We start from the raw sequence: 19,128 nt of genomic DNA on the forward strand, positions 1-19,128 counted from the left end.
AAACAAAAGTTGCTGATGTTCTGTAAGTATCATTCTCGAAATGGAACGGAGATCTGAGGGTAGTAAAAGTTGAGTGGCCCAGAAATAATCTAACATTTGTTTAACAGGTTCTCCATGCAAACCAAATTCACTTACAGTGCTCCGCAGTTGTGCCAAAAGTTTCCAATCTAATGGAGTTATAGTGGCATTTAGCCCTCCCCCTGGCATTTGATTATAAATAACTGGAAATGCCATGCCCTCTGCCCTCTGCAATTCTTCTGACAGGCAATGTTTAGCAATCGCTGCCCATGTATCTCTCCTCTCCTTGGCTATGGCCCCCGCCGGGTCAGTGCTTGCCCCAGGGACAGGCATCACAGCATCTAAAGCAGGAGGAGGGGGTGCTGGTGGCTCCAGCAATGGATCAGCGTTATTGCTTAAAGGTTCTGCAGGGGCAGGAGGGTCAGGAGGGGTTGCAGAAGGGGGAGCCGTATTTTCATTAGGAGGGGGGGCAGACGGCTGTGCTGGGAGCATAACTGATTGAAATGCCGGGGGAGTCGGGGAAATAGAGAACCAATCTCTGTTGTGTTGCTGTATACCTCGAGCTTGCTCAGCAGCTTGTTTCTCTGCCTCATGTTGTAACAATGTATCATTCACAACTTTCCAAAACTTTCCCAGCTTTTTTGCAACTTTATCCTCTTCTAGAATGGCTTCACATATTTTATCTCCAAACTTTCGCCACTCTTCTAAAGAATGCACGGTATGCGGGTTGATAAAACACCCTTTTGCATACCCAAAAGCAAGCAATCCTGGTAATTCCTTTTTTAAATCTATATCTTTAATACCCTTTTTCTGCAAAAATTCAGAAAATAAACTATATGCTGCTTCCCTTTCCATTTTTTACCTATTTTTAGCGCGCTCTTGCAGCCTCCAGGGTCCGGCAGCACGTACGGTGGAACTCGTCCCAAGTGACGCTTTAAGGATCCGAAGTTGCAGTTGCCCACTTTTTGATCCGGGTCCGAAGTCGCAAATTCTGCCGACTTTTTGACCAGTTCCAGGTCCAAGTCACTCCTCAATTTGACTTTTTGACCAGCCTTCGCTGCTAAGGCTCCGACACTATGCCATCCCAACCGTGGATTCCCCCGTTTCTTTAAATTATCACGTCGGAGGTCACCATTTGTTGCGGACGACGGGAAAGTATCACACGATCACAGTATTGATCATGACTAATCCAACTTTATTGCTGTAAGCTCCATGCTTATAAAGGTTAATAATTAGGCTCATTAATATTCCAAATACAAGCTCATCATTGGCTCCTAATTACCTAAGTTCTATTTGCGCAAATGCTGCCTCTTTCTCATGGCTATAGTTACTTTATTTACTATTTGCTACTTTCTCTACCTTTCCCATCCTGTTGCTCTAATTTTTCTATCACGTATGCAGTTTCTTAAACAATACAGCTTCACAGCAGACAATGCAGCTTTGCAGTTTCTTAGACAAAGCAGTTTCACAAACACACTGATCAGTGACCTTCTAATAGTTTTCTTGCTTTAGCGTGAGACCAGCGGTATAGAATCTTTAATGTGTCCTCTCTCTACCAACCAGGTTTCTGCAATATCTTCTACACTATTCTGCAGACAACTCTACAAAACAGTTTCATCTGAAATGGGAGGAACCTTATTTTGATGGTGTATTGCCTTGTCTTGAAGGTTGCTTTTTAGAGGGTATGATATCTTCAAAAGCCTTTGAAATAGACTCACTTCAGTGCTTTACTTGGCACTGTAGACTGATGTTTTTCCTGTGGGGTTGTTCAGGGGTTTTTTTGGCAGACAGTTTAAAATGGCATTGCATCTTTGCTGATTTCTTATTGTCAGTCCCTGGTGTCTGAACACCAGTTTTTGTACATGTTAGAAATAAAGATTTTAGTTTGTCTCTAAGTTTTATGTAAGTTAGTTGTTTCTGACAGTAGCAGTGTTTGGGGGGACAGGCAAAAGAAAAATGTAGCAAGTAGAGAGAGTTAATTCTCTTAACACCTTGTGTTGATCAGAAGTGTATGAGAATGCCTGTGATGATACTACTGGTTTACAGAATCCTGACAGACTGTGTCTTCAAGAATTTAAATGGATTCTTCATGAAAATCTGTGATGTGTTTTTCTCAGAGTTGCATAGGTAGTAGAGTTTATTCTAATTCCATATACTTTAGAGGATGGAGAATTGCCTTAATGATCACTGACAATTCATTTTGTCAAAAGTGTGTAGAAATGGGACCAGTAGGTCAAAGACGGGGATTTCTTGTAGGCCCCTTTTGGGTACTGGAAGGCTTCTATAAGGTCTCCCTGGAGCCTTCTCTTCCCCAGGCTGAACAAACCCAAATCTCTCAGCCTCTCTTCATAGGAATAGTCTTCTTCAGGAAAATCCAAGCTAGAAGCTGCAGGCTCATTTTGCTTTTGGCCCTGGAAACCTAGTCACGGCTTTCCTCAGAGTACTTTAAAAAAAAAATAAAATATATATATATATATATAAAGGTCAAGTCTTCCAAGGTTGTTGACATCAGACAGCTGTCATGTTTCCATAGTCAAGTTTGGTAGGATTAATTTTCCTTCACCAAAAGCACATTGTAGTCCTTCTGAAGTAAAACAGAATGTGTTTTTACTGGCAGTTTGGCATTTGAACATTGGTTCCACTGCTAACAGGGTGATTACTGCTGTTGTGTAAAAGTAAATACTTTTTTTCCGTCACCCAGAGAGTGGAAAGCTGCAACAGCTTCCCTCTCTCTTCCTCTGTTAAACTCCACACTCTGATTCAGGCATTTTTGCATTCTCTGGGGTACAATCTCTATGAATTCCAGTATTAAATCCTGTTGAGGTATGTTAAACAGATACTTTTTTCCTAAAAGCTGTTTTAAAAACATAACTTTTTTCCTGTGCATAAAACAAACCTGTTTTAATCTACTGCTTTTGTTTAGTTTTATTCAAGCCATCAAATTTAATGATTCATGCCCTTTTTTAGCTGAAAAAAATGAATTTAAACCAAAATATGCTCACTTAGATTAAAAATTTTCTGGATAAGCAAAATAAGCATATACTAGCAGGTTTTCTTCTATATTGTTTGTATGATACTTTTGTAGTACTCATTGTACAGTGAAATGTGAAATAAGGATTGAATACAAAAAAATAACTTTCTTGGAGACTGGAAAAAGACCCAACAAAGCTGGTACAGTGGATATGCACTAAGTGTGTAGCAAACCCATCACAACAGAGTTCCACTGACCAGAATGGCTATGATTCTGAGGATTTCAGTAGTTCATTCATTAGGAAATTTGTGTTAACACACTGAGATCTGTCTCTTCACATTACATTTTAGTAAAGAAAATAATCATATCTTTTTGAAGATAATGCTTTTGGCATCAGCTCAAGGATACATGGTGTGGGGTTTTTTTCCCCTCAACATAGTTCCAAATCATATTTTAAAAAAATTATAAATAAATAAATAGATTTTAAAAAGAAAAAAAGAAAAGCCTTCAGGCATTTCATGTTTTCCAGTGCCTAAGAGTATGCTCTGTTGAGCTTCCAAAATTCTCAGGGCAATGAAGTCTTGGTTATCATTGACCTAGAAACACAAATAAAGTCTCATTTCAGTGGCCTAGGAAATATGAAATCAAGTTACATAAGATTTTTGGTGCTGGAAGACATATTAATGAACATCATTATGCCTCATTTTTTGTAACCTTTGCTCAATTAAGTAGAATCTCCCTTCACCCCTAGTTTGATTTAGACCCTGTAGCATCTCTAGGGAATGCAGGACTTGCAGCAGTTCTTTCTTTGAAAAAGACTAAAGAGGTTCTTTCTTGGCAAATTGTTAACTGTGTAAAAAAAACCCATTAGTTTAATTTTTAAGAAGAAGTGTATCCCTGTACTCTTTATTCAAGAATAGCCTTTTAATGTCTTTTTGGATGCAGTGTGTGTGACAGTTAAGTTTACTTCTGCCTTTGTGCTGTAGCATTGGCTTCTTTTCTAGTGCACAACAGAGGCCTTTCAAAGTCTCTGCGAGGCTATTGTAAGTGAGAATTTTCCAAACTGTCTTCAAATCATCTTTTTCTGATTTACAATGCTGTTAGCTGGAAATGCAGAAAATAACCTTACTGGTTTTGAACTACTATAACAAGTTTAGAAGGAAGTCAGTTCCCCTTTCTTAATTAAAGTGTGTCACAGAAATATACAGATGCAGTTTGAGATTGTCAGTTTGTTGGTTTTTAGAATGTTAGCAACAGCTTCATGTTTCATGTTCCTAAGTCTGAAGAGTAGATGATTCAGCATACTTTCCTTCCTCTGTCTTATTGTCTGTACTACTGCAAAGCACTTTGTTGAGAGACAGTTATAGATACTTATTTTATGTAATGAATGTCTATTAATGCATATACGGAGGTGGGTGATATTTTTGGTAAGTAGCCCTGAGCACATGCACTCATCCAGAGATGAGTGGGAAGGGAGATTATCAGGGGACAAAAAAGTCTTAGTGAAGGAGTACACCTATTTCTGGCCTGAAACATCTATTTTGATAAATCAAAGGAAAAATCTTAAGTAGGCTAACATTATTTGCCTCTAGTAAAAGATCACCAGCATGCATAGTCTAATTCTCTTTTACCCACATCTGTGCTTTTTTATTCCTGTCAGTTTAGTTTCATTTCGTTGTGCCTTCAGGCAAAAAAGAGGAATTTGCTATAGATTTGACTTCCAGGTCTACACTCACGTTGAACCCTTGTAGTTGCCATCCTGTTTGCACACTCTGTATTGGCACTTCAGCAATAGAGACAGCAAGTGTTAAATGGTAAACTGAGAGACAATTTAGCAGCCTTTGACACTTATTTCTCTTTGGTCCTTTTTGAGATGGCTGTGTAGATTCTTCTATTAAAAAAAAAATCTGAAATACTCAATATATATTTGTTATGGAAGCAAACAGCTTCCTCTTCTCCCCCACCTCCCCTGATATTTGCCTTTCTTTCCCTATTCTGGTCATTGTTTGTCTCTGATTTATCAGAACATGTAGAATTTGGTCTCATCTTTGAAGTCCCATGTGCTGCATGTGTCTTTGTATCTCCAGGTGTTAATGGTTGTATATTTTTCTCCATTATTTCTCTTACCAAATAGGTTAAGTATGGGATAGTAAAAGGTAAATGCATGGTGACCTGCACCATCTCAAATGAAATGTTACCCTTTATTTGAATATTTTCTATATCAGCTGGGGTAGATATATTATAAAACTGCCTTTTATGCAGAGATGTGTCCAGAGACCAAAGCACTTTTGAAGTTTTTTGTGTACATGTTATATTAAAAAGTGCCTGATGTGAAGGAGCAGCTTTTAAGCATGCTATGCTTATTTTCATTCTAGTTCATTCTTTAGTGATGCAGACAGCTGGCAGAGACTCAGTCATAACCTTTATCTCTGTGTGATCTCTATAAACAATTCCTCGTTTCATTTTTTGAGTTTTCTCAATCATCGTACTTATTCTCCCCATCCTATTATATGCCACGGATTTTTTTTTTCATTTTAGTGTATAAAAGTAACAGGAGTTTTTCAAGCGCTGGGTGCAGAATAAAGATGAATAAGTAATTAAATGCTACAGGAGCTGCTGATTGGCACGTAAAGCTACAGTGTGCTAAACTGATATGAGTTACAATAACATGCATCTTTACTTCCTTGAAAGAGTGCATAATGAGACTTGATTTAAATATGTTCTGATTTTAAGAAACATCCCATGTGTTTTCTTTGAAATTAGCTTTGCCTTCATCTATTGGAACTATTAAGCTGATTTGCTCCCTGAATTATTCTGTACGTGTACAATTCAAAAGAGAAAAAGAGGCTGTAAATTAGCAGTCCGCTTACTATGCCCAAGGAAATAACTTTAAGGTGCAGCTGAAGGAAATAAGTGCTTGCAGGATACACTAAACAGTATAAAGAATCACAAATAGCAAAGGTTTTGTAGCTTCCTGGTTTTTCAAGAGTGGAAAAAACTTCAGCTACAAAGCATTCCCAACAGCAATTTTTTAATGCTTGGTTTAGGCAAATTCCTTCAAAAATCTTAGCTTGTGAGAAGAGTTGGGTTTTATATTAGAAATCATAAGCATCTCTAATGAAGAGAGGGCAAGTTGTTTCAATTATCTTGGTATAACAGAACAAATGGTATATAATCTCCACAGTTATAATGTTACTAAAAGAGGAACAAATCAAAATGGAGAGTAAATAATTAGCTAACGGTTGTAAATCATGCAGCCAAAGCTTTTGTTCTCTTCCCTGAGAGGAGGAATGTTTTAGTGGGATCCTGGGTTACTCTGCCATAGTTGACTAACTTGAAGAATGTCCCTTATACCTGCAAAATGGATGGTGCAATGTCGATCATAGTTGTTACTTTGTGTGATGCTGTGTAAGATACTTCAGAAGTGTCGTTTTGTGAGCCCTTGTCCATCTACCAGTGGAAGAATTCTTCAGGTTTCAAAGGAGGATTTTTAAAATTATTCTTGGTTAGTATTGCTTAAGATCAGCTCTGGAAACAGTTTGTGCTGGCATCAGCACACCAGATTTTAGGTTTCCAGGGTTTTTTTTCCCTTCTATAAGAATCAAAACTGTCTAAATGGTTTCTCCAGGACTCTTTAAAAGTCCATGTCTTGGTTTATGTAGGGAATAAGACTGAATTTTCCAATGCAGGAAAACTGTATTGTATAGACGTTGGATTTATTTGTCTGTCAACTGTCAGATTACTGAGAAGTGTGAAGTTTTTATTTTAATCCATTACCGAAAGTATACAGTAATTTTACAATTTAGAATTGTTGTATGAAATAAGGTGGTATGAATTATGCCCAAAGTTGCATACAGACTCTTTTTATATGACCAATATGCTTTAAAATAGTATTGTACTTTTATAAATAATAAAAAGCATAATGTAGGGAAAATAAGTGTTATTTCTCTGCTCAGTGTTCACTTTTTCATTTTGTCTTCACATCTGCATGCCCAAGAGAACTCAAAAAATATTTGCATCCATGTGTTTACCTTATTAGTGGACTGTTTCAGTGTTAAGTTTGGAGATGACTCTCAAGTCTTTTGTCGTACTTTCACTTATTTAATCTATACCAAAACTCTAGTACCAATTTTCTCCTAATTTTCTTCCTGAAAAGTATAACTAGCTGCAGGGGAGGAATTCTCCCTGTACCAAAACCTGTGCTACACTCAAAGGTGTACAAATGCTTAAAGTATTTTAGTTCTTAATGTCAAAGGGGGAATGAAGTAATATCCTTCTCTACTGAAAGACATCCATTCTGAGTAGCCACTGGGGAGGTCTTTTGCAAAACTAAATAAAACACCAAAATACATGATTGCACTTCTTGTTATGTAAAAATCTTTAACACAATAATCTAATTCAGTATAGCAGGTTTTATGTTCTTTGCTGGGCTTCTTATGACTTACTTTTACTCTGTAGTGTTCTTGTAGATGTGATTTTTCCAATGATATCTTTATTTTGTCCATTCAAGACAGGTGATATTTGGGCTTGAAATTAGATTTATGAGTGGGTTGCCTTTTTTTTGTTCTGTTGCACAGAGGAAGGAATGAGAATATTATTGATATGTTTGGCTATTCTTCCATTGTGTACTCTCATTGCTGTTCTTGTTTACTGGCAGAAAGGGAAAGACAGGGAAATACATGAAGTATTGCTAAGAAACAAGGAATAAAGTTAGGCAAGTGTGAGTAGCTGTTCAAAAATAATTTCTGCATTTGTGGCATAAGAAAAAATGTATAAACCATAATCTAGGAAGTCTGTGGTGTGGTCAGGGTACTCTTCTTTACTACCAAATGATTTTAGCATTACCATCTCAGTGCATGGTTTCTTTCATGCTAAGAGAGTTCTTTCTAGAGTATTAATAAGGTTTGCCGTGGATGACTTATAGCTGATGAGCTATACAGGCCAAAGTCTTAAAATCTTCATGTTGTCAACCTCAATTTAAACAGCTTCAGTGGCAAGGATGATGGAAAATTAAATTCAAGGTCTCTTAGGTCAGACTTGATTGAAGTTTTGTTGAGGGTGATCAGGGCAAATTGATGAAACACACTCTGTGAAGGTGAACAGGAGAGACAGCAAAAGAGATGTCTCTGACAATCTCTAGATTGTTTCTAACTGCATGAAATTTCTTAGTAGGCTCCAAATCTGACCTAGTCTCCTTTTTCTTGTATGCTTTGGAAATATTTGGAAAATTACATGAAGGGGAGAAAAGTAAATCTAGAAAGATTTCCTACCACACAGTGAAGTAATTGTCCCTCTGTTTCTGACAGAAATTCAAAGTTAAGATTGTGTTTTACTGATGCATCCACACAAGTTCACTTACTGTCTTCCTTCTTCTGAAACAAATTCCCACATAGAGAATATTTTAATGATTTTTAAAATATGGATGACTTTGAAGCATCTTATTCTGTGGTGTGTAATGTGAAATTAAAATATTGATACATTCTCTGATGATCTGAAGGGATTCTTCAGGAATGTTGTTTTTACAATACTTCAGTTTCTGTATTTTTTGTTTCAAATATGTAGGACTTGGTTTTTAAACGGCAATTTTTATTTCTTACTACATATGGTGTATACTGAATCCTACAAAGAATATTATTGCTATGCAAAGGCATTTAGAGATGTGTTCTGAAGAGTTTTTTGTGTAAATACAGTAGTTAATAGTTACTAAAGGTTGGACTGTATAACGCAATTCCTAAATGTAATGGAGGTTAGTGTGTTTTCAGTGATTAGTTTTTGTTGGGGTTATTTATTTATTTTATTTGGACTAGAAGAATCAAAGTATTTGAGAAGATGAGGAAGATAAAGGAATAAAGTGGGGGAGAAATGGGGGAAAATACAGCTTGCCTCTTGCTAAGTTAAAGTCAAGAGGTAGGTGTTTTTTATGATTATAACATCAAGAGACTTAATGAAAAGGATAAGATAGCAGTTGTGAGACTTCTATGGCAGCTGTTTTTCACAATTTTCTGTAGTAGAAACACTCATTTTCTTAAATAATGTTGTCAACACTCACTAAATGCATTTCTCTAGCTCGAATGGGGCCTGAGCAAACTGTGTCAGCAAAATAAGCTTGGATGTTGTAATTAGAGCTAAAAATATATTGGAAAAATTAAAAAAAAAGTATCTTCCTTTGTGTTTCTACGGGTAGAAAGTAATACAAATAGAACCGGAAAAGCAGATTCCTTCTAAGTGGTACAGATTTATACTTAAAATATCAAATGGAAGAAAATGCTTTCTAAGAAACACTACAGCTGTTTTTTTAAAAAAGGGTTCATTACACTTAAACCTTTAAAAAAGTCATAAATGCTGTAGAGCAAAATATCTTGAAATTCATTTCCATCAGCATAAAAAAACTTAAAGAAAAACTTATAATTTTCTTTCTGTATATAAGTCTCAATTGTTTCTACATAATAAGGATCAAAATATTTTTATCTAATTTGAAGGGTGTTTTATCAGAATGTATTATCATAATAAAATTTTTTGTTACATATTTTCTAAATTAAAAAAAAAAGAAATAGGAAACAGAAACAAGAGGTTTCATTTTCTAAGGAATGCAAAGTATTTTTGAAATTTTTTAGTATTTTATAAAATTATTTTCTGAAATTTCAGTTCATGCAATTTGCTGTTATTCCAGATATCAAAAAAGTAAAGTCTGTTGTAGTAATCTACTACACATTATTGCTATTCTGTTAAAAGTAATAAACCCATTAAATTTACTTTTATTTTAGAAGTTTAATGCAGTATTTTCAGTTTCTCTTGGTTTTTTTTTTCAAAACCTACCACCATCACCTTTCTTGTGTTCATTCCTTCAAGTCAGTTTCATAAAAATTGGCCTTCCAACCTTAATTTCTTGCTATTTTTGTTTTGTAAAATTTTCATTTTATCTTGCAGTCTGAATAACACACTGGTTGTTACTCACTCACTAGACAGGTCTGGTCAGAGAGGTGAAAACAGAGAATTGTTCACAACGTCAAGTTACAAATGCATTCTTCTTTCCCTTCCCAAAAGGCACTGAGACGTGAACTGAAGGATAAAGAGCAAGCCATTCTCAATGCTGTGGACCAGGCACGAGTTTTCCTTGCTGACCAACCAATTGAGGGGCCTGAGGAACCAAGAAGGAGCTTACATTCAAAAACAGGTCAGAAAATACTTCTAGGAATGGTCAAAAGGAGAGAAAAAGGACTTGCATGTACATGGTTTATATCTCAATTATTTGGTTAGACTTCAGAATTTTCCAAATCACATCCTGCTTGCTTTTATTTCAGTGATTAATCTCAAAGTGTTACTACTCTGCTCCATAAGTACTTACGTTTTAATGGAAGAAGTAGAAACATCTCTATTGCCTTTTCCAGGTTTTGATTCGAAACACTAGTGAGATCAGTTCTGGTCTTTTTTTCTTAACATGATAATGTACAGACCTTAAATGTAGTCAGAATAGTAGTTCAAAGGTGCACACTCAAATGTACATATGTCTTTATTCAAAGTGTTACTCCACAAATAGAAGTAAGTCTATTTGGTGGTGTATCTCATTCAAACTGAAAGAAATCATCTTTAGAAAGGCAGTCTTTACAGAATCTTAAGGATTTGAACATTAAATGAATTATTGCTAAGAAATTGAACCACAGCTATCCTAGAAACTGTATCTGCATGGCATTTGTTGAGATATTGGTCTGTATATCAGAGACCAAAAAGAAGAGAATAATTTTTCTTCACCCCACCCCCCCACAAAATAGAAAATTATCTGTGTGAATAAGTCCTACAATTATGTTTCTGATATAAACTACAGCATTATGAAGTCTTACTTTTAGTTACATAAGAACTGTTCTTGGAAAATGTAGTAATCTGCTTTTGTAGAACTATCAGTTGATATAAGATGTGAATAATTTACTGTTCTGTATCATTTACAAAATTACAGTATAGCTGCTTTTATTGAGAGATACTTTTTCTTTCCATACATCTTCTTATACATCTCTATGGCAAACTTCTTAAATTTGTTCATTGGAAACATAATTTGTGTTATTTCTGTGCAAATTTTTAAGTGGTTTCATATTCCTTAATTTAACTTTGTGATAAAATTTGAATGGCTGGTGATTAAAGCCAATGAACCATTTATCTCTGTGATTAGTTCTGGTACCTTAGCTGCTGTAATGTATCTTACTACTTCCTTTTTAAGCTCCTGACTCCTGAAAACATTCAGTTTGTCTTTATTCTCAAACCCATTTGATATATGGCATCTCTAATGTTTTAATTGGTCTAAATCAAAAGCAACCTCGCAGTTGAAAAATAAGGTTTGCTTGCTGCATATTTGCTCATATTTTCACACAGAAGTTTGAAATAGCAGATTCTCTCTTCAAAAGCATAGAACCTCTCAGCACAAATGATACCAATATATAAAATGTTACCAATGTAAAATGTTAATTTTCTAGCAGGAGTTGATATCAATGATCTAGTCCGCATTGACTGAATGTGCAAAAGCAAACTTCAGATGATAAGGTGCACCATAAATTCTTGTTATCCAGTCTTTTATGATGGATCATGATTATTATTATTTTGTGCTATACCAATGGCAGTGATAACAGTATAGCAGGGAATTCGATGACCATGGTTAACTGCATAGAAGTAACAGCTTGAGTCTGCAGGTGATGTGTGCATGTCTCTGCTGTAGTCATCATATTTGAAAACCACTGGGAAGTCTCATAGATGTGCACTGAACTTATTTTCCTCTTCCTTCTTCACACTCAGTAGTCCATAGAATTTATTTTTTGAGCACTTGGTTATTCTTGGTTACAAGCCAAACTCCCACCTGTCCATCTCTCATATCTTCACCTGTGTAGGGTGGAGGCAGGAGATGGGAAGAACAGGAGTAAGAAATCTCATGGGTCATGATGGGGATCAGATGGATCACAGATGCAGAGCCATTACAAACTACTGTTGTGGGCCAAACAAATGTGCTTGGGAAAAAAAAAAAATTGCTATTTCAAATAAATAATTAAATACTAATTTGGTTGGTAGTGCGAAACAAAAAGACAAACATCCAAATCACAACTTTCCTCCCCCCTTTCACACACTCAACTTGACTCCCTTATTCCTGTCTTTTACCCTGCTTTGTTGTGACTGCAGATCGTATTCAGAGGCAACAAGTGGTGTGGGAGAGTGGGAAGGTGCTAAGTCCACAGTTAGCCTAGAAGTTTTTCTCTGCTACTTTTTTCTTCTCACATCTTTCCTCTCCATGGGATCTCCATTTGGAATGTCTGCCCTGCCATGGAGTTGCTCCTCCTCCTTTGACCTTGGTGTTCCCTCTGCAGTTTCTCCTGTTTGTTCCCTCCTTCTCTTTCTCTGGTGTTCTCTGCTGTTTCTTAAATACACTTTCCCGGAGGTGCCACCAGCGTGGCTGAGGGCCTCAGCTGTATATGATTAGACCAGAGACATGCACCAATCACTTGCAGACCATGGCCTCAGCTGTGCTCTTTGGTGGGTAGACTGGACTCTATTGTCCCTGGCACACGGCAGCTGCAGCCTCTTCTCCCAGAGACCCCTGTGAAGCTGCCACTGCCAGCAGTGGGCACTCACACCCCACACAGAACGGGACTACACTATCTGTAAATTAATAGACTTTCAGGCCAAGAAGTGTCTTTGAATCATTTTCTCTGATCTCAAATAATAAGCTGTTCATTTTCACCCAGGACTGAGTCTAGTAAATTTTTTCTGGCAACTAATACCACCAATCTCCAGAAAGCTGCATCTCTGAACTAGAAGGCAGCCAGGCACGCAGTTTTTCTTCTGATTAACCTTTTATAGTGAAGAATGTGGATGTGAGCTTATGTTTACTTTTAAAATGTTGGGTTTTTTAAATTTTATTTTCTGCCTACCTGTCGATCACTGGTGTTCTCTGCAGTTGATTAAGGTTAGCTTGTTAACTTCAGTGAAGTCTACTTCATGTTGATAAAGGGGAAGGAGTGTGGTTTTAGATTGTAAGCTGACAGTCTGTCTTTAAAAAATATTGATTAACAGTACACAGCACTGTACAGTCTTGATTTGAACATTTCTCTGCCTGGTTCTATAATACAAGTAGCAAAACTGTTTTATTAAATCAAAGTTGTATTAACTGGAAAATCACAGTTTCTTGAGGTTAGTTCTTGCCTTGTATAAGAGCAGGAGTTTTTAGGGGGGAGGGTTAGCTAATCTGAAGAGGGTAAAGGTTGTAAAATTGTTTTCTGTATTCCTCAACTTCTCTTTCTTTTTTTTTTCCCCCCATTTTCTTTTTCACCATAGATGTTTTCATGCCAGGAAGGGCATTGTTGCAAGGGCAAGGAATGAGAGAGATTTAGGAGAAAAATTATAAGAATCAGTTTTGAACTTGACCAAGACCTATTTTAAGGACCTGTATATACCTGCATTCATTAAGAGAATATTTGTTATAGGATGCCTTATGATAACCTATTACTATCTATAATGGTTTTGTTAATGTCAAATATATCCCAAGAATGTAAAATCATGTTATGAGTAAGCCTTGTTTTCTTCTCTCCCATCTTTGCTTTATGCTTACTGTGTTGGCCTTCTACTGTATGATGTAGTAACTGACACAGTCAGAGTTCTTCATCTTCCAGGAAACTTCCTTCTAAGTTAATTATATCTATCATCTGTCTTTTCTTCTCTTTTTGTTTTGCCATGTTTCCATAGAGAGGCCCCATCACAAAAAAAAGCAAGCTTCATGTTCTTCTTGTTTTTGAGCTGCTTCAGCATCTGAGTGGAGCTGATTGATAAGCCAGCAGGCCAGCTGCTGAATTTTGTAGATGGACAGGTTAAAGAAATTGAAAATGCTCATGTTTTTAGCTTTTTTGGTAACTTATCCATGGCATAGGAGAAAACTTAGATCTGAAAATATTAATTGTCATTCGCTATGGCATAGTTACAGCTGGCTTCCTAAATCCATGTACTGTAAGGTTACAGGCCATGGAAAACAAAAAGGAAAGCAGAAATAATATTTTCTGTCCCCAGGGTTCTACAAACTGATGATATGGCTTTGCTGAAATTCTTGTCCACTCAAGCAGTGAGGGAGTGGAGATAATTTTTTTTAGAAGATAACATAAATTAATATTCTAGCAGATTACCACAGGCTACTACACTGATTCTCAGTGCAACAGTGAATGTTTCTGGGAGACTGCAATATTGTCAAAGTACTTCAGTAGTGTCTAGTTTTCTTGGGACAATTAGATTCATAGCTCTGAGAGCTGTTGTTTGGTAGCAAAGGTTGTTGAGATGAACACAGCATTTAAAAATAACTATTTACCATCTGTTATCTCCTATTAATGGAAAGTACAGAAAGCCCCATAAGTCACAACTGTGTTAATAAAAGAAATATACTAATAAGCATCAGTGAATTGCATGTATATACTTTAAATAGAGTTGCGAACACAACATATTTGCCTCTTTCAGATACAAATAAAAGCTAAACTTTTTTTGTTCCCCACCACTGAGCACATTCAGGTAAATTCTCTGCCATAATTTTTCCTTTTTGCAAGGAAGATCTCACTAAAATAGGTAATTTACTGTTTTCTAATGTATGTAGCAGGCAGCATTTCTATTCCTGCCCACTTGTGTCTGTTGTCTAGCTATCACACGCTACTGCAATATTTTTTTTTGCCTCTGCTATGCAGCTGGGCTGAGTTTGAAATCTTGAATGTGAAAATTAGAAGTGCTTGGGAGAATGAAGAGGGTATGGCCCACTGAATGTTGGTGGAATCATGCCCAGAAACTGCTTACACTATTTTGAGCATTACTGCCTCTATTTTAGTTGTAACTCACTCAGTTGTGACTTTTAAGAGTTTCTTCCTAAGATTAGAGAGAAGTGCAGTTACCTGTTAGAGAATCTCAAAGTAATTGTCTCACTCCTTTTCAGATAGATCTCTTAGTCACTCTACAAGTTTAGTCCACCAGGGTGAAGCCTTGAAATTCTTCCTGTAGAGTCGTCATGGTTGTCTGCTTGGATTCGTATTAGTACAGTTCAAGGAAACTGTTTCCACTTTCTGAGTGGTGTGGGTAAAAACTTTGAGGATTTTAAAGACTGAATTTTTAATGGCACCAGACTGGCTTGATAGTTGTTAATTTTTTTACTGATTGGTTGGGATTTTTTGGTTTTTTCCTGTTTTTTTTTTTTTTTTTTTTTTCCGTGAGAACCTCAGGATATAAACAGTTATATTCATTCTTGACCTGTGTGCTCTCTTGTGGTCACAGTTTTATCTGAAATACAGGGTGCTTTCCAGGTGGAAGCACATTCTGAAAGTTTAACTGTTGTTTACAAGACCTTGTTTACAAGACCTGAGAAACCAGTGAAACTGTCTGCAAGAGAATTTTCAGTTATCCTTTGAGTAATGCTCATTGGTGGCTCTCAGAGGTTAAGATGGCTCTCAAACCTTAAGACCTTGTGTGAAAGAAAATACCTTCCTTACACTCTAGAGCAAACATAGCTTAAAACATTTTAAATGAGCTTCAAGAAAGCAAATGGGAAATTGCAGAATAACAAACTAGAAGTCATATCTATAGAGGAAAAAATAGGCTGAAAAGAGTTACTTAAAAGGTCAGAAAAGTTCAGAACATGGATGTTTTAAAGTCCCGTGTGTTTATTATAGGGTGCCATTGAGTCAGGGAGCCCTATCTTTTGTGCTGCCTGACTTGTCTATTTTCTGGTTTTGTGTTATTTTGGAATAAATTAGGTGTCTCTGTTTTGTTTTGAAATACTGTTATGGGATGTATGTCTTCTGCAGTCTTGCTGAGGAACTGCAGAACTGAGGAACAGAGGAACTGCCGTATGTGCAGTGCCAGAAAAACAAATCTTTATTGATCTTTGGAATAAATAAAAGCTTGTTAAAATCCACAGTCACAGTGCTTTGAAAAGAAACATAGGATTAGTTCCTTGCTTGCCTAGAGTAATTGAGACTCCAATAATACTTTCCCTTTAACTGCAATTGGAAGAAGGCACAGCTCGGAGATGCTGTAACAGTACTGTTGGTTTTGCGTTTTCTGGTATTGTGGCAGGAGCGGACTAAAACTGAATTCATACCTGGTTTATGTTCCTGGAGCAACATAAACTTTGGGCATCCACTGTGCAAAAGTGTTGTGAACTTCCTTTGGATCACACCATTTATTTAAAAATGTTGGCATTTTTATACTGAAAAGTAGTATGTGTGGTTTGTTTATGTTGACAGATTACGCTGATTGTGCTGGATAAATGCAAGGTTCTCAGGATTGCTGTGATCTTTGTTAGTTTTCTAGAGATAGATACTGGGGGACAACTTAATTATTTCTTTTAACTGGAAACTACTTCCTTTGTTTTGTCCATCTCTGTCTTCCCCACCAGCACCCAGTGGGAAATATCAACTGTTGTTATTAAAGAATATGTATGTATGCTGGCATTGTTCTCAGTTGTCTTTATCTGAAGCCCATACTCTGAGCCCTTTCCAGAATTATTCATCATACATGAGGTTAACAGTTTCCTTTGCTCTGCTTTTGCAATTCTGACTTCTGTAGACCAAAGGTAATTTATCTCTTATCCTGCAGAGACTTTCCTCATTCACTCTTTGTTTAATTACATTTCTCTAGTTTGAAGAACTTTCAGTTTTGATAGAAGAATACCTAAACGGGCAAAAATGCAAATGACTGTTCTCTTTCCTTGTTTTAACTAAATATGCAATAGATATTTGAATAGGAGGAAAAGGCAACATATGAGTTGTGCTTGGATGGTTGGGTGCTTGGAGTGTGATTGCTGCATTTCCGCATTAACCAGTTGGTGCTTATTCTTTAAACTTCCTATTGCCATCCCATCAGAACTAAGTTTTCTGTCAAAACTGTTAGAAGCCCAAAGAATACTCTCTCTGGAGCAGTGCTAAAGACTTCATGATGCGATGACAGCGCTGCTTTTGGTGGTTCTGCTTAGGAATAGGACAGTGCCATTGTGCCTATTCAAATGCTCTGAAAGTTTTCATAATGTGATTGCAGTGCTGTGTCACCCATTGTTTTTTGCTGCAAAGATCAGTTGAACCAAGGAAGAGACAACATTTGACATAATGGCAGAGGGAAGGGACATGAAATCATCTCCAGTTCCACTATATTTTATTAAGACTATATCAAAAGCGAAAGGAAATTAATGTAATTTTGGCAGGATGCATCACTAGTTCAAGGCCATATAATAAGGATCAAGCACAGTTGCTTAAAATGAAATCTGCTAGAGCTAAATTGTTTTAAGAAGTCTAAAATAAATTCTTAACAAGAAGAATTTTCTTCACTTGTATTCTCCATATATGTAGGCATGCAAGGAAGCTATATGGTGTAAAATTCGGGCGTGAAAGTTTTCCTTCTATAGCACTTGGTCTTTGCTAGAGACACAGAAAATCTGTTGGTGCTTTGTTTGTGACAAAAAATGCTTATTAAAATCAAGATTTCCCCCCCCCCCCACAAAAGCAGGTGCTTTTTTCTGCTCTTTTTCCCTTACCACAAGGTCAGTTACTGTCTTTCCTCTTTGATTAACAAAATGAATATAGGCTGTTCTTATTTTCTGAGCAGCTGCTGAAGTGAACATATGTAACAAGTACCATTAAAAAAAGGAGGGGGGAAGCTGATCAAGTTGATCATTAAAAAGACTTTTTGTATTAAGTAGGAACAAAAGAACAAAAACTACTATGTAGAATTTTTTCACAGCAAAAAGGAATTCTGTCTGCCAGTGTGTGTAATGACAGACTGGTTAAATGAACTCCAAACTAAGAGAAGAAAACTCTTCCTGTTAAGACAATTTTTTTGGAGATTTACAATTTATGCTATGTGACCTTGCTATGCAGTATCTCGAAGAATGTGGTCTCTGCTTGAAAAAAAGTAATGTGTTGCTCATTAATAAGTTTGGTTTTCATGGTGGAAAACATGTAGTTATACAGAATATATTTCTCTTAAATGAATATATGCTGAATGGTTTTATAGCTCATAGAGGCACATATTTTGCTTTATTTTCCTCACAAATGTCTTTTTAGGGCAAGTTTACAAGCACTTCCAAGGCTTTTGTAAAATAAAACAGTCTTGCAATGAATTAATATTTTTCAAATACAGTATGTGGTAGATATCCTTGCACAGTGACACTGATTTGACAAATGGTTTTAAAACATATTTAGGTTTTCAGTTCTGCTGGGATACTTGTATCACCCCAGTCATTCTCGAATCTTTTTCCCCTCCCAAAATAAGAGACTAGTCTGTCATGAGTAAAGCTGTCTTGTTTTAGCAGGCCATACAAATAAAGTCAGGCTATTGTTCCCCTCTTCTAATCCCAGAATCACCAAGCATGGAAGAGACCTTCAAGGTCATCGAGTCCAACTGTTAATATAGCACCACCATAGTCACCTCTGAACCATGTCTCCAAGTGCCATATCCAATCTATTTATTGCTAGAGCCACATTTTTTCTTATTGCTTCCATGAGAGCAAGAGACACTCACTGAATCTGTTGTCGGTATCTTTAAGGCCAGCCGAAGAGTTTTGCAAGGTTTTCAGCTCTTACTAAAGCTTTCTGCATGTTCTTTGTCAAGTGACAGATCTTTTAAAAAGACCAACTAATAATCTAGTTTAGAACTGTTCAGACCTTGCAACATTTTACTCTTTCATGCAGAATTGGTAGGTTTTGGCTCTGATAACAGGTAAAGGATGATGCAACTGCATGATGTTGGATAAAAATGGCAGATTGCAGCTTTGCATGTATCTAACTTTGACTTAGTCCAGTTTCTGGGTATAATGTCCCCTGTAGCCAAATACTCAAGATACCAACAGAGGAGGCTTCCTCTACTGGGTCTGCAATTTTCTGTCCCCTTTCAATGAAGCTCAGTATTCCCTTACCTTGTGTAAAGGATTCCATCTCTAGGTGCTCCCTAATCCTCATTTGTTATCTTGCAGCTTTTACACCTGTGGCCTGGTTGTCCTCAACCTATAACTGTATCATAGGATACCTCAACCTGTGAGATAACCTATGATACTAGACTTTGCCACTAGGTACAGCTTGTGTTCACAGTTCCTTTGTTACTGCACTGAAGTGGATTCTCATTCATTCATCCATTATTGTTATATTATTATT

General features: G+C 36.6%; 1 protein-coding gene across 7 annotated transcripts in view; it reads left to right on the forward strand.

Moving 5' to 3' along the window:
* UTRN (utrophin) overlaps window positions 1–19,128 on the forward strand; it is a 369,967-nt gene that overhangs the window by 262,530 nt on the left and 88,309 nt on the right. For all 7 annotated transcript variants that reach the window (XM_064649024.1, XM_064649025.1, XM_064649023.1 and 4 more), the window contains one exon: window positions 10,034–10,163. In XM_064649024.1, the coding sequence (XP_064505094.1) occupies window positions 10,034–10,163 (130 nt within the window). The remainder of the gene's footprint in view (window positions 1–10,033; window positions 10,164–19,128) is intronic.

Source organism: Pseudopipra pipra, chromosome 3, assembly GCF_036250125.1.
Source record: "Pseudopipra pipra isolate bDixPip1 chromosome 3, bDixPip1.hap1, whole genome shotgun sequence".
Taxonomy (NCBI): domain Eukaryota; kingdom Metazoa; phylum Chordata; class Aves; order Passeriformes; family Pipridae; genus Pseudopipra; species Pseudopipra pipra.